Source organism: Xyrauchen texanus, chromosome 10 (genome assembly GCF_025860055.1).
Source record: "Xyrauchen texanus isolate HMW12.3.18 chromosome 10, RBS_HiC_50CHRs, whole genome shotgun sequence".
In the NCBI taxonomy this organism is placed as follows: Eukaryota; Metazoa; Chordata; class Actinopteri; order Cypriniformes; family Catostomidae; genus Xyrauchen; species Xyrauchen texanus.
The window spans coordinates 20,747,213-20,760,302 of NC_068285.1; the positions used below are offsets into that span (position 1 = coordinate 20,747,213).

The 13,090-nt window shown below is 38.3% G+C and overlaps 1 protein-coding gene across 1 annotated transcript in view; it reads right to left on the reverse strand.

The window, feature by feature from the left end:
- The window catches only part of LOC127650535 (exostosin-1c-like), a 63,964-nt gene continuing 50,874 nt past the window's right edge, over positions 1-13,090 (reverse strand). The window contains 9 exon segments of the mRNA XM_052135999.1: positions 1-581; positions 922-1,093; positions 1,225-1,385; positions 1,867-1,953; positions 2,066-2,161; positions 2,768-2,886; positions 3,503-3,635; positions 3,995-4,114; positions 5,226-5,333. Of these exon segments, the coding sequence (XP_051991959.1) occupies positions 396-581; positions 922-1,093; positions 1,225-1,385; positions 1,867-1,953; positions 2,066-2,161; positions 2,768-2,886; positions 3,503-3,635; positions 3,995-4,114; positions 5,226-5,333 (1,182 nt within the window). The 3' untranslated portion in view covers positions 1-395.

Sequence of the window (13,090 nt, forward strand, 5' to 3'; positions counted from 1 at the left end):
TTCAGAATTACTTTATTGGTCATGTTGTTTCCACATCATCAGTCAGTTGCTTGTTCACTCCCCTTGCTTGTTAGTCCACAGCACCGTTAGCAGCCTGCTAGGCACCCGTTATGCTACAAAGTGTTCTCCAGTAAAACAGCAGCTGGAATGACTGACAGATCTGCTTTGCTTTCACTCTTAAGTGAATTAGTTCATGAAACTGTCAATCATATTTAGAGAACCGGCCATAAGAGGTAAATACCCCTATCCTGTCCACTGATTGGCCACCACATGCCAGAAGTGGTGGTCATCAGACTCTTTCTGTGTTAGCGGAGGAGTTTCCCACCAGTGACTCTATCAGTCTGTGACCGGTCTCCTCTCTCAGTCTGTTCTGAGTGTCGAGCTGTTAGCTTGGCTCAGACACGTTCCAGTTCTTTGTACTTTTTGCGCATGACAGACACGTGATCCTTGTAGAGTACAGGGTCCAGGCGAAATTGAGAGTGCACTAGAGGCATGTAACCGAACCAGCTCGCAAAAGTGTTGACACACTCCTGCCTCTTGGTAAAGTGCTCAGGGTTTGCCCATGGCGCCATCTTAGTGCCCTGAGAGGAGACCGAGAAAAAAAGAAGTTGAAAAATACATCCATGACACTAGATGATTGTGAATTGTTCATTTTTTACAATGGCATTGGCAACTGAGATCTTCAATGTTTACGTGATGCTGCATCTATGCCCACGCAGTTTGTGGACAGTAATTTTTCTCCTTGTGTTATCAAATAGAACAAGCACAACTGAGGTCATGTGATCCATAAATACATGACACAAACCCAATACGTCAACTGGTGGTAGAAATGATCAATTGGTCAATTTACAGTACAGTTTACAAACCCACATATGGTGACAGTGAATTTAAGAACAAAATTAGCTTGGGCTCTGGCCTCACCTGTAGAGCGGGCATCTCTTTGTACTGCTTCCTCTGTGCCACTTTAATGGGTGGCAGGTGTGTCACAGAGGAGACCAGGAAATTCATCAGGATATCCTCACAGTTAGACGTACGATCCACCAGCACACGCAGAGAGGAGGGGAGGTACTGAGAGAACAGGTGATGGTAGTATCTGTGAGAAACAAAGATTTTAGCACATAGTCAAGAGCACAGGACACACAGATATTCAATGGCTTGATCAAGCATGATAGACAAGATGTAAACATTGTGTGTTGTCAGGGTATGTGAGCTGATGTCAATTACCTGTGATAGAACGCTGCCCCAGTGAGGACGATGGAGTACTCATTGGTCCATTTAGAAGTGTAGCTCCAGGCTCTTTTCACAGGGTCCCAGAAATGGCTTCTGGGAGGGTAGCCAACAATCCGCTCTGGGAAGCTCCGCCACACATGGAAAGCAAAATTGATCTGCATGTGTGAGATTAGAGCAGAAAAACAAATTACAATATGACTTGGCTATACTTGACCATTTTTATCTGATCTGATTTCTCTCTGGGAAACTGCCACATAATGAAAGCTAAATTGATCTGCAAGTGTATGCAAATTGGCCTGTAGGGTGTTCTGGGTGGTAAGTCAAAAAGCCCACCCCAAAGTCTCTATGATATTCTGTTCTCTAGATATGTCTTGATCTAAAGTATTCTTTCCTCTCTTTTATCATCCACCAGACAAAAAATGTAAGTCACCTTTCCTCAAAAAGCAGCTTGATTTGAGGTATAATTCATGTCCGTAGAACCATGGGACAAGTTACTTACTGAAGTTTAATACTTAGTGTAAGGGGTTTGTTCAAATCCCTAAACCCTACAGTTTGAGCCACTAATTAATAGGGCAAAGGCTCTAGATTTATTTAAGTAGCATCTACAAGCAGGAGGTGCTTGGATTTATTGTTTACCTCACTGGTCAAGAGAACTGTGTCGTCATCCAGGCTCAAAACTGCCTCTGTCTCAATAGCAGCATGAGGCAGGAATCGACTGCTTGTCTGTGAAGGTGACAGAGAAAAGAACTGAGCAAGGTGTGGGAGGGAGAGAAAGAGCATGAGATCTCGCCACTGCTCACAGACAGCTTGACTGCACTCTCACTTAGATACTCACTTTCCTTCTGCCATCTGTGACGAGAAGGGGTACTGGCATAGGCGGCCATTTACTCCGGTGAGGGGGCGACTTATCACTGTTCCAAAGGATAATGATCTGACAAGAACCCAAACAAGAAAACACACTATCACAGTATGAACTCCACACTGACTGATGTGACTTTTTCTTGGCTTTTGTCATGGTCTAACTACATTAACATTTGATATGGAACTCCATTAATATTTTTGAGATATTTACGTAAATTCTGTTTACATTTCTTATTCTTGTATGTAATAATGATGATAATAATAATTTTAATAATAACAATTATTAACGAATAAAACATGTTTACAAATGATTAAACTTTAAAAAATTTATAAATTATCTAACAAATATTGAAATTCCATATCAATTAAGAATTCATGCAATACAATTTAACAGAAAATTATTAATGAATTAAAAAAAGTTTATAAATGAAGTTTCATATTAAGTATTAATGTAAAAGGAAACAAAACTATATTAAAATTAAACAGACAATTATTAATAGATTTAAAATATTAAAACGTATTAAATAGCTCAAAAATATGAATGCATTTCCATTCAGTTAGTATTAATGTAATAATAATAATGTTTAATACAACATTAATCTATATGCATTGATGACTAGGGTGAAGTTGAAAAAGGTGCAAACTCAACCAGAGTCTGGAAGTTTTATCTATTTACCTGTGAGCAGTATTTTGATTTGGAGACAACCTGTAGAAGCTTCATGATTGGCTGAGACTGGGAAATCAGAGGTGAGGTGGCATGAATGACAGCGGTGAATTCCTGACCTGGGCTGATCCCTACATCAACAAAGGAAAAAAGAGTCAGAGACATCCTTGCCATGAAGGAACTATACATTCTATTCTATTCTATTCTATTCTATAGTACAAATATATATATCATAGTACACAATGACTTGTTTGGAATAACATAGCATACTACTCATTACATTTTTTCTGTATCAAAATTTTCTGTATTCGTGGAATAACGAGATGACGTATTATATTTGCCAAACATATACTTTACCTTCTACTTTCAGTATGAATGCACTGTAAACATATCAGGCATGCATTTTATCATCTCATTCTTGGCTCATTTTTTGATCGGACTGCCAAAAGTGTATACAAGTGTATACAAAAACGCAAAATATTATTTATTTTACTGGACTGTAACTGGACACCACTCGCAGAATTAAAAAAGCAATTTAATGAGGTCATGTGACAACAATGTAGCAATCCAGCTGTTTGAAACATTTATTGTTGCATATTACTTTTCAAAAATTAGTATGCAGGCAATATTCAGTATATACTGTGCAGTATACACAAAGTAGTACACCAGTACTTCATTACAAATATTGCCAAAACACTACATATTGTATCCCATTTACACAATGACTTTTTAAGGTTATAAGCTTACCAAGGTTTAAATAATAGAACGGGTAGTGGGCCAGATGTGTAGAGTACTCGGGCAGAACCAGCAGCCCTCCAGGTAAGGCATTCCACATGAATTTATTTCTGGAGATGTGGGAGTACACTCTGTCCTTTATGATCTGTTTGACAAATGGGCAACGGCATTAAATATAATGATCAAATCAAATATTAAATAAAACAATTAACTAAATTTCTGTTAATAAAAGTCAAACACATTTGTTAATCTATATACCTGTATATAATGATCAGTGTTCAAGCTCATTTTAATTTCAGCAGATAGTTGTAATATTGGCCAGCAGGGGGCGTACCAACACCATCATTTTCTACAAAATTGACATTTGCCAATTAACCTAAGGGCAGGGGACTAAGTGTGCACTAATGATGTATGGCTTCCTGTGCTCATTTAATTTCCCCTGACGAACTTTCCTCTCTGTCAGACACGCTGCCGTATACACATCTAAGCTGACCCAGCTCTCACCTCCAGTGTGGTGAGTACAATCTTATCAACTGAGGAGAAGTACGCCTCCCAGAGCATCTGTGTGCGTTGTCGTAGAGCCAGCACCCTGTCAATGCCCACAGCTCGCACTGTAGAAGGTACCTGAGGGAACAAAGTGACATATAATTACCCGGGCAAGTTTTTACCTTTTGGCAATTCACAAACACTACCAGAGACAAAATGTTATACTCCATCTAAAGCTATGCAGCATTTTCTAATTTATTAATTAATTATAATTATTATTTTTTTTGGTCCATTGCAGTATTCTGTGGTCAAATCAGTAGCGGTTGTAGCTTGCCTTGCGCCCCCTCCCGCATTCCTAAATCCGCCATTGGTTAAATAGTTTTATATAATATACACTAAAGTGTTTTACTATGTAGCTTTGTTATTTTAATGTCTTTGTGGTCTCTTACTTCACACATTCTTAAAGAATTTCTATTTAAATTAGTATTCCCATTTTTCCATTTATTTATGTAAAAGCAGGTAAATGTACAGCCTTTTTCAAACAATGCAAATTGACATTGGGGTTCTGATCACCCTGTCTTGGTTTTATTTTTCAAAAATGACATATTAAGAGGAAGAACTTGTTTTTATTATTTAAAGGAGTAGTTTACCGAAAAATCTTAGTTCTTTGTGACTTACTCACTCTCACGTCTCTCCAAACCATCATACTTTCTTTTTCCATGGTACACAAAAGGAAGAATTCAAGGAAAATGAATGGAAGTTGAATGTTAAAGACTGATAGCCTCAGTTACAATTCAGTTTCATTGATTGGAGAAAAAAAATTGCAATGAAAGTGAATGGTGACTGAGGTTAACATTCTGCATAATATTTCCTCTTGTGTTCCACCGAAGAAGGAAAGCATATGGGTCTGGAATGACATGAGGGTAAGAAAATGGTGACAATTTCATTTTTGGATTTTTGGATGAATTATCCCAAGTGTATGGGTAAACTGCTAAAATGAATATTTAAAATGACTATTTAAAACAAAGTGATTCAATAAAGTTGATGTCACAGCATCTAAATATAAACACTTTCTTTTATATATTCATATACATTTTTATCCAAAATCATGATATTGAAAACCCCCTACATCACTATAATTTGTCAAGTACGTACATATGCTTTAATCAATGGCCTTATGTTCCATTCCAAGAAATAAAAACTATTTCCACTACTTTTAGCAAATAGTCCCATTCGGAAGGCTTGTTACCTGTAGCAACAGTCTCTCATCGCCCTCGATGACTGCCTGGTTCCATTGGATGACATCAGAGAAGGGTAACTCCCAGCCATTACTGAGTAACACTGGGATACAAGCAGCCTGTGAGACAACCCAACCATCAGAGACAGAGAAAGTGTTATATACTATAATTAGCATCAGCACAATCAATTGATCATCTGTAAAATAGCACAAGAAAAATAGACTTAACCACAAAATGCACTTAAATATAGATATGGTGCATGTTATTTTTCCCTTCAGGCAAGGTTATGAGATTGAATATAGTGTGTGCTGAAACGGCTGCTTGGATTTGCAAGAAGTCTCAGTCTTCCCATCCAATGATTTTTATCAGAGATCCAGCCAGACAGATGTGTTAATTACCCCCGTCCCCCATAGGGGTGGTAGAAGAGGAGGGATAGGTTGGAGTGGAGCTGGGGTCCATTATTTATTGAAGTAGAATTTGATGCTCGCCTTCCCTCTTGTTTACCACCCCCTTTTGATGTTGCACTACTTTTGCTCCCAGATTCCTTGTTTGCCTTTTTCTTCATTTTATTTATTTTATTTTTTTTTTGCCTTTCAGCCCATTTTCTGGTCTGATTTTTAATTAAATCACAAGAGAGTGCGATCTTGTTATCAAACACAGCCCCTCCAACAGTTGTGTGGCCTGGCTTTCATCCTAAACAGGCGTTAGAGGACACATGAGTAGACAGCAACAAATTGCTTAAAGGTGACTGATTGCTGCCTTGGCCTGCTGAGCCCACAGAGATCCAGAAGCTTGAGATGATAGCTTTATGGCTGCATGACTAGCATGGATCCCACTTGGCAATGATCCATTCCATGGCTGCATGCTCAGCCATTTTTTTTGCAAGAGAAGTGTATCTAGGAATCAGAACTAGAGAGATAGAGGGTGTGAGATATGAGAGAAAGCAGCAGTGTCAGGGTGAAAGAGGTTGGAGGATATTCTAGAAAGGTGGTTCTCATCTCAATCTAGGTCTGTTCTGATAGAGACATGGACAGCGGGGAAAACAAAGCTAAATGCAAATAATGAAATGCAACCAACCAAATAATTGTGCATATTTAGGATAGCAAAATAATCAGGCTTCTCATCTATTAAAGGGAGGAGAAATACTTCATGTATGTTATGTATTTGAGACGTCAAAGCACTGCTCAACACCAGCGTTGCATGGCATATTAAACTCCACATGGGAGAGTCAGGTGACGCCATGCTAGGAGCGGACGTGTGAGTGACGAGCTCTGCGCACTTTGCTGGTTTTTCATTATTTTTGTGTTATAATCCGGTGAGATTTGATACACCGTGCTACATATTTGCTCTTTGAAATCAATATGTCAAAAAATTCTAAATCCTTGGATTCTGGAGAAATTAAATGACGCTTGCTAAAACTTGAAATATACATGTTAAATATACAATTGACTGTCCGAGGAACCGGGATGCCTGTTTTGTTTGTTTTTGTGCTGGTTCCGCTAGCGGCTGGAGTTTGATTTGTAGTGGAATATTCCTTCGGGACAGTTGTGGATGAATCTGCTTGTTCTTTGTGCTTATGCCTTCTATTGGCTGGAGTTTGATTTATAGATTTTCTTCTGTTATGTAATTTTGCCTCACAAAATTTGTATAGAAGCACCGGACTTGAGCAATCCGATGGTAAAGTTGTTGCGGAAACTCTCGTAGGCGTGCATGGACTCTTTGAGTTTAGAGGGATCGAAGCCGGTTGGCACTGTCCTGCACAGAGTTAATGCATACAATTTTCTTTTTCCTGTTTGTTTTGTTCAGGGGGAAGTTTGGATATTTATTGTTGCACTAATGTTGAAATGTGGTCTTTATAATTTTGTTTTGACTCACAATTTATTCTTTAAATTATATCAAAATGTAAAATGTTAATATGTGTGGATTGTCTCCCTCCACATGGAATGTGAATGAGTTGGGGCACCCCATAAAAAGAAGGAAGGTTATTTCATTTCTTAAATGTAAGAAATATGATATTATGTTTCTTCAAGAAACTCATCTTTGCCCGCAGGAAGCTGGAAAATTTGGGAAGATATGGGGTGGACATGTTTTCTTTAGTGCTGGCTCAAGTAAAAGCAGGGTAGTCATTATATTGATAAATAAACATCTACAATTCAAATTTCTCAAAGAGATTATATTTTCTAATGATAAATAAGGAAGAGTCATTATTGTTTTCACTGAAATTCAGGGGCAAAGTCTTATTTTGGCCAATATTTACACACCTAATGCTGATGATCAGGGTTTTTTTTTATAGTTCTTGAAGGGGTGTTGCAAACTATTGGTACCCCTCATGATATAATATTGGGAGGAGACTTTAATCTTTTGATGGACTCAGTCCTTGATCATAGTGAAGCAAAAGTGTGTAAGCCCCCTAGAGCAACATTGATGGTTCAAATGATGTGTAAAAACCTCGGTTTTACAGATATTTGGAGACTTTTGAACCCATCTGGGAGGGACTATAAATGTGAATTTAGAGGTGTTGCCATATATGGAGAAAAATAAATCATATAGTTGGCACTTTAATGTATCTCTTTTGCGAAATCCTGGTTTCCAACAAATGTTAACGGCTGGTATCAATGTTTATATGGTCCTCAGTATCCTCTGTGGGCGTGGCTTGGGAGGCACTTAAGGCAGTTCTTAGGGGTCGGATAAGGTAAGCCTCATTCATCAAAATCCAAAGCAAGAGAACTCGTGGAGTTGGAAGGGAATACTAAAAGTGCAGAGGCAGAGCTGAAGTGCCGAATGTTATCTGATGGCCTCAGAAAATTGACCCAATTAAAAAACAGATATAATGCTATTTTGTCACAGAAGATGGAGATTTGGTTATTCGGGGAAAGAAAGTCATACTTTGAGTCAGGAGAGCAAGCAAGAAAACTTTTGGCTAGATACATAAAATTTATTTTTCTACCATTCCCTCAGTAAAATCTGCTGGTGGTGAAATATTTACCTCGGCCACTGATATTAACAATGCCTTTAAAGTGTTCCATCTTGATCTTCATAGTTCCACGTCTTCATCAACTGATGAAGACATTAGAAAATTTGTGGAACCATTAGAATGTCCTTCAATTGACGACTGAACAAAAAAATTATCTTGATTCTGAGATAAACTTGCTTGACGATTTAATTAAGGCCTTACCTACAGGCAAGGCTCTGGGGCCAGATGGAAATACTTTATTTAGGTGGATTAAGCTACTTTATAGACACCCTGTAGTGGCAGTACAAACAAATGGATTAATTTCAGATTATTTTACGCTGGATAGGGGCACCCGGCAGGGTTTCCCTCTTTCCCCATTATTGTTCTGTCTTGCCCTGGAACCATTAGCAGCCACGATAAGAAAGGAAGGTGATCTTACAGGAGTGGTGGTGGGAGGTAATGCGCATAAGCTTTTGCTTTACGCAGGTGATATTTTATTACTCGTCTCCGACCCTACTAGATCTATGTCTTGCCTCCACAGAATTATCAATTCCTTTTCCAAACTTGATTTAGAGTTAATTTGTCTAAATCCGAAACTTTGGCTCTGTACAGCGTACTGCCCAGTAACTGATTTTTTGCTAGGTGCCTTTCAATGGACCAAACAGATCATCAAGTATTTGGGTATTTTATTCCCAGCAAATGTATGTGATTTAGTCCAAATTTATTTGAACCTATTAATAAAAAGGTTTTCAAGTGATGTGGGCAGGTGTGCCTCACTACATTTATCTATGATTGGGAAGGTTAATGTAATAAAATTTAATTGTATTCCAAAATGTAACTACCTATTACAGTCTCTCCCAATTGAAGATACCCTCTTTTTAAAATTTTGATAGTATAGCTAAATCCTTTACCTGGAATGGTAAACATCATTCTAACAAGTTACACAGGTCTACCCAAGTCTCCCCAATATTTTGTTTTATTATTATGCTTTTGGTCTCAAACATTTGGCACATTGGTCCCTTCTGCCTGAAAGAGCTCCTCCCTGGCTCTTTATTGACCAGGAGATCCTTGCCCCTATCTTACCATTGCAATGTCTTTCTACCAAGCTGCCTGGAGAAGTAAAGACACATCCCGTTATCTCACACATGCAGTTAGTGTGGACAAAAGCTTCCTGCATGCTCAATTCGGACATTTGCAGACACTATTGAGATGGTCCTAGCGGCTTTTGGAAAGGGTCACGAGGCTTCAGCATACTATTCCTGGCTAATTCAGAGTCTATAGGATGGGGTTTTGACATCCCTTGGGAGAGAGACTTGAATTGTTTAGGGGTGCAAGAGTGCACCTCATTCAATTTAAGGTTCTGCATCGTTTTATTGAACTCCCTCTAGATTGCATAGGCTTGGTCTTAAAGACACACACACCTGCTGGCGATGCCAATCCGAGGATGGGGACATAGCCTGTGTTTTTTGGTATTGTATTAAGATTTAAGACTTTTGGTTGAGGGCTCAGAGTTATGTCTGTGAGATCCTGAGGCCTTAGATTTCACTCTTCTCCAGTCTTTTTATTTTGGGTGATGGGGTGGGTGTTAATGCATTAAAAACTGGGACCTTACCAGTGTGATGATCGGCAGGAAAGTGCTCCTTGGGGAATGGAAGTCGGCTAGTGTGCCCTAATTTCATGAATGGAGAACCGAAATTGGGAAAAGTCGCAGCATTTGAAAAAATTATGGTTGGGCAGCTTGGGTGCCTTTGACAAGGAGTGGGGCACTTATTTGGCCTTCTTAGAGGGTTGCCAAGAACAAACATTGGAGAGGGAGAACATATTTTGATGAAAGTTGATTCCGTGTTTTCATGTGCTGCTTTTGTTGATTTGAGTTTGGAATCAATATAAATAGTTAATGACAAAAAAACCTCCACATGAAAAGTTTTGCAGATGGTGTCACTGAATGACGATTTTTCGAGTTTGTCAAGTCAGAAAGTAGGAGGTGTACACAGTAAACATGGAAAACATGTATTTGGAGAAGTGAAAAAAATTCCTGGCAATTTCTTTTATACTTTAATTGCAGAAAGTAATAAGAGGACTTGTTTATGTTGAGATATTCTTGGTGAATTTGAATTAAAGAAATGAGGTCTCATCTCCAAATGCTCAGAAACAATGAAGAACATTTAAAAAAGTGCCAAACACTTTTAGCATACACCTCAACTGAGCTTCGGCTGACATAAGAATATGCGCACTCTGCGCATTAATTAATAGTAATATAGCATGAGAATTGACAGAACAGACGTGACTAGATGCTGAATTATTGCTTTGCTGTTCTTGATAGAAAGTCTGTAAGCTTTGAAATATTAACAAACATTTATTTCAAACTGATTCTTCTTGATATGCATCATACTGGCCAATTCATGTGATTTCATCAGCAAGTTCCACCAGTGATAAAGGTGTTAAAAGTCCTTCAAAATAGTAACTCAATATCCTAATCAATTGGTTCATTTGACTCAGAGCATCAAAACGCCTTGAGATGACCAAGTTTATCTCAAAGAGTGGTTCTCGCCTCCTCCTTTCCATTGACTGCTTTACACTGAAACAAAAGACACAAACACACACATGACGGACATGTCCGTAAACTATCTCTCTCTCCCGCACAATCCTCCGCAGTCAGCCTTTATCCCTCTTGAAAGCTTGATTAGCCTGATAAGGGACCGGGTGTGTATAATCACGACCCGGCCCCGCCCTCCGCCCTGCCACACAGACGTTAAAGTATATTCCTGGTAAGGACTATAATTCAATGTAGTTTTAGCATCTGATATTCATTTAAATAGGTAAATGTGCCATTTTGCCCTTTGCACCAAGAAAATTAAACAATGCAGATGTCTGATCGATCCATCTAACCGCTGATCTACAAAAGCCCAGAAACCTGAATAAAAGAGTGAAAGTGGATGAGAGCATGCTGGCTAGTTTTCACTGTCATTCTATGTTGCTTGTAGATGCGTTGAACAATAAGATGTTCCGTTATACACAAGTAAGTAAGTATTTATAACTTGCATTATATGATCAGTCTTAAAAGTCATCAGCGTTAGACAAAGTAGGATAATGAAGAAATATTGCTTTGTATCCTATTATTGGGGATGAGGAAATAAATGTAACCCTTAAGTCTTCAAGTCACACAATGTCGAATGCAATATGCTGTTTTAAAAAGGTATAAAAAACAGTGCATTTTGTAACTGTGTAACATTGTTGAATGCAAACACAAACAATAAAAGACTATCAAACGATTTAATAGATACATAAAATAGAGAGACCCATAAACAAGAACACACAGAAGTATCCGAAACCAAAGACAGCCCAGTTTGCTGCTGCCCCCCCACCACTTCGAAACTTGTTCTGGCTCTGGTGGATAAAACATGTGCTGTAAAGTTGGACCTGTCATTGCAAAGACAGACTTTGCTTATATGCAAATTGGCTGGTAAACATTGGCTGCCGCATTGAAAGGTCAAAGACAATGGGGTCAACGGGGGTAACGCTGATGCTTCACTCTATATAGCTCAATGTATTTAGCAACGCTGATGCGAGTTATGTGGAAGCCCCTAAATCTAATCCAATCTGTATTTAGGCACAAATTAACTTTGTAATGGTCAATACTAATATAATATTTGGCCCAGTGTTAATATTTTGTACATAAAAAAATAAACAAAATATACAGAAAATATTTTTTCCAATTTATGATGTACTGAATATACAATTTTAATATAGCTTTGTAAGATTCACTGCTGCAATGTGGGAGGCAAATAAGTAACGTGTTGGCTCTTCACGAGCTGTGCGCTGATCAGAGACTGCACGCCACAATTTTATTCTGCATGCTAAAGAGAGCAGCATAAAACTGAAGTTATCAGCAAAATATATTTAAAAAAGATATTAATCTAGATGCTTTACATTTTGAGCACGGCATCAGTAATGTAACCAGTCTGACTCCAGGTGCTTATAGACAGAGAGATAAAGTTTTAAGATTCAACTCCAAAATTTAGTTTTATTTATGTGTTTGAATTCAACTGCAAAATTAGCATATTAACATTTGCAATTACACTGTTGTTTTAGATGGTACTCCCTGGGATGGATGGACCGCTCAAACAAACAGAACAATTTTATAGCACCACAGAGACACTGACCACATTTACTTGCACTTAAGAAAACAGTTTATTCCAGTGCATGTGCAGAAAGCAGCTTTCTGAAACATCATGTAAACAAGAACACAGATTTACTTATGCTGTTTAAGCATTAAGAGAAAGTGTTTTAACAAATCTAGCTTTCTCCTGGAGAATGCGGCTTATTGTGGACATGTAAAGGCATAAGCGGTGTACTTACAGGTTTTTAAGGAGTGCACATGTGCGTGAACAGACCAGATAACAAACGTCATTGGATGGAGCCCATCAACAATTCAATGTCCGAGTCCGATGGGAAAAGCATATACACTTAAAATTATACCAATTTAAACACACCATTGTAAAATATCGACTGTCCGTTCACAAATGGCTTATAGTTGTCTCTGCATATTAAGCTGGGATGGGACAAACTTTTTTAATATAAAAAAAAGTTGCACACTTCAGCTTTAAGCTAAAAGAGATTTTAAAAGATTCAGTTTGCTCAATGCCGAAAAAATGACAGATGTTCTGATTTGATCAATGTTGGTACTTAGTCTTAAATGTCTGTGAACCACTGTTCTAGAACTTTTCCACTGTGCTGGTAATTGCTAGTTCTTGGCTTTGGCTGCCTCAAAGAGAAAATATCTATGAAATTTAGACAGGGGACTTATATGGAAGAGCATGAAGGGAGAACAGAAAGAGTGAGGGATGCCAAAGAATCAGTGTGAGGGCTGAGCTGGCTGCCAAACCCACTGTTTTGTGGATTTATCCATTCAGCACAACTCGG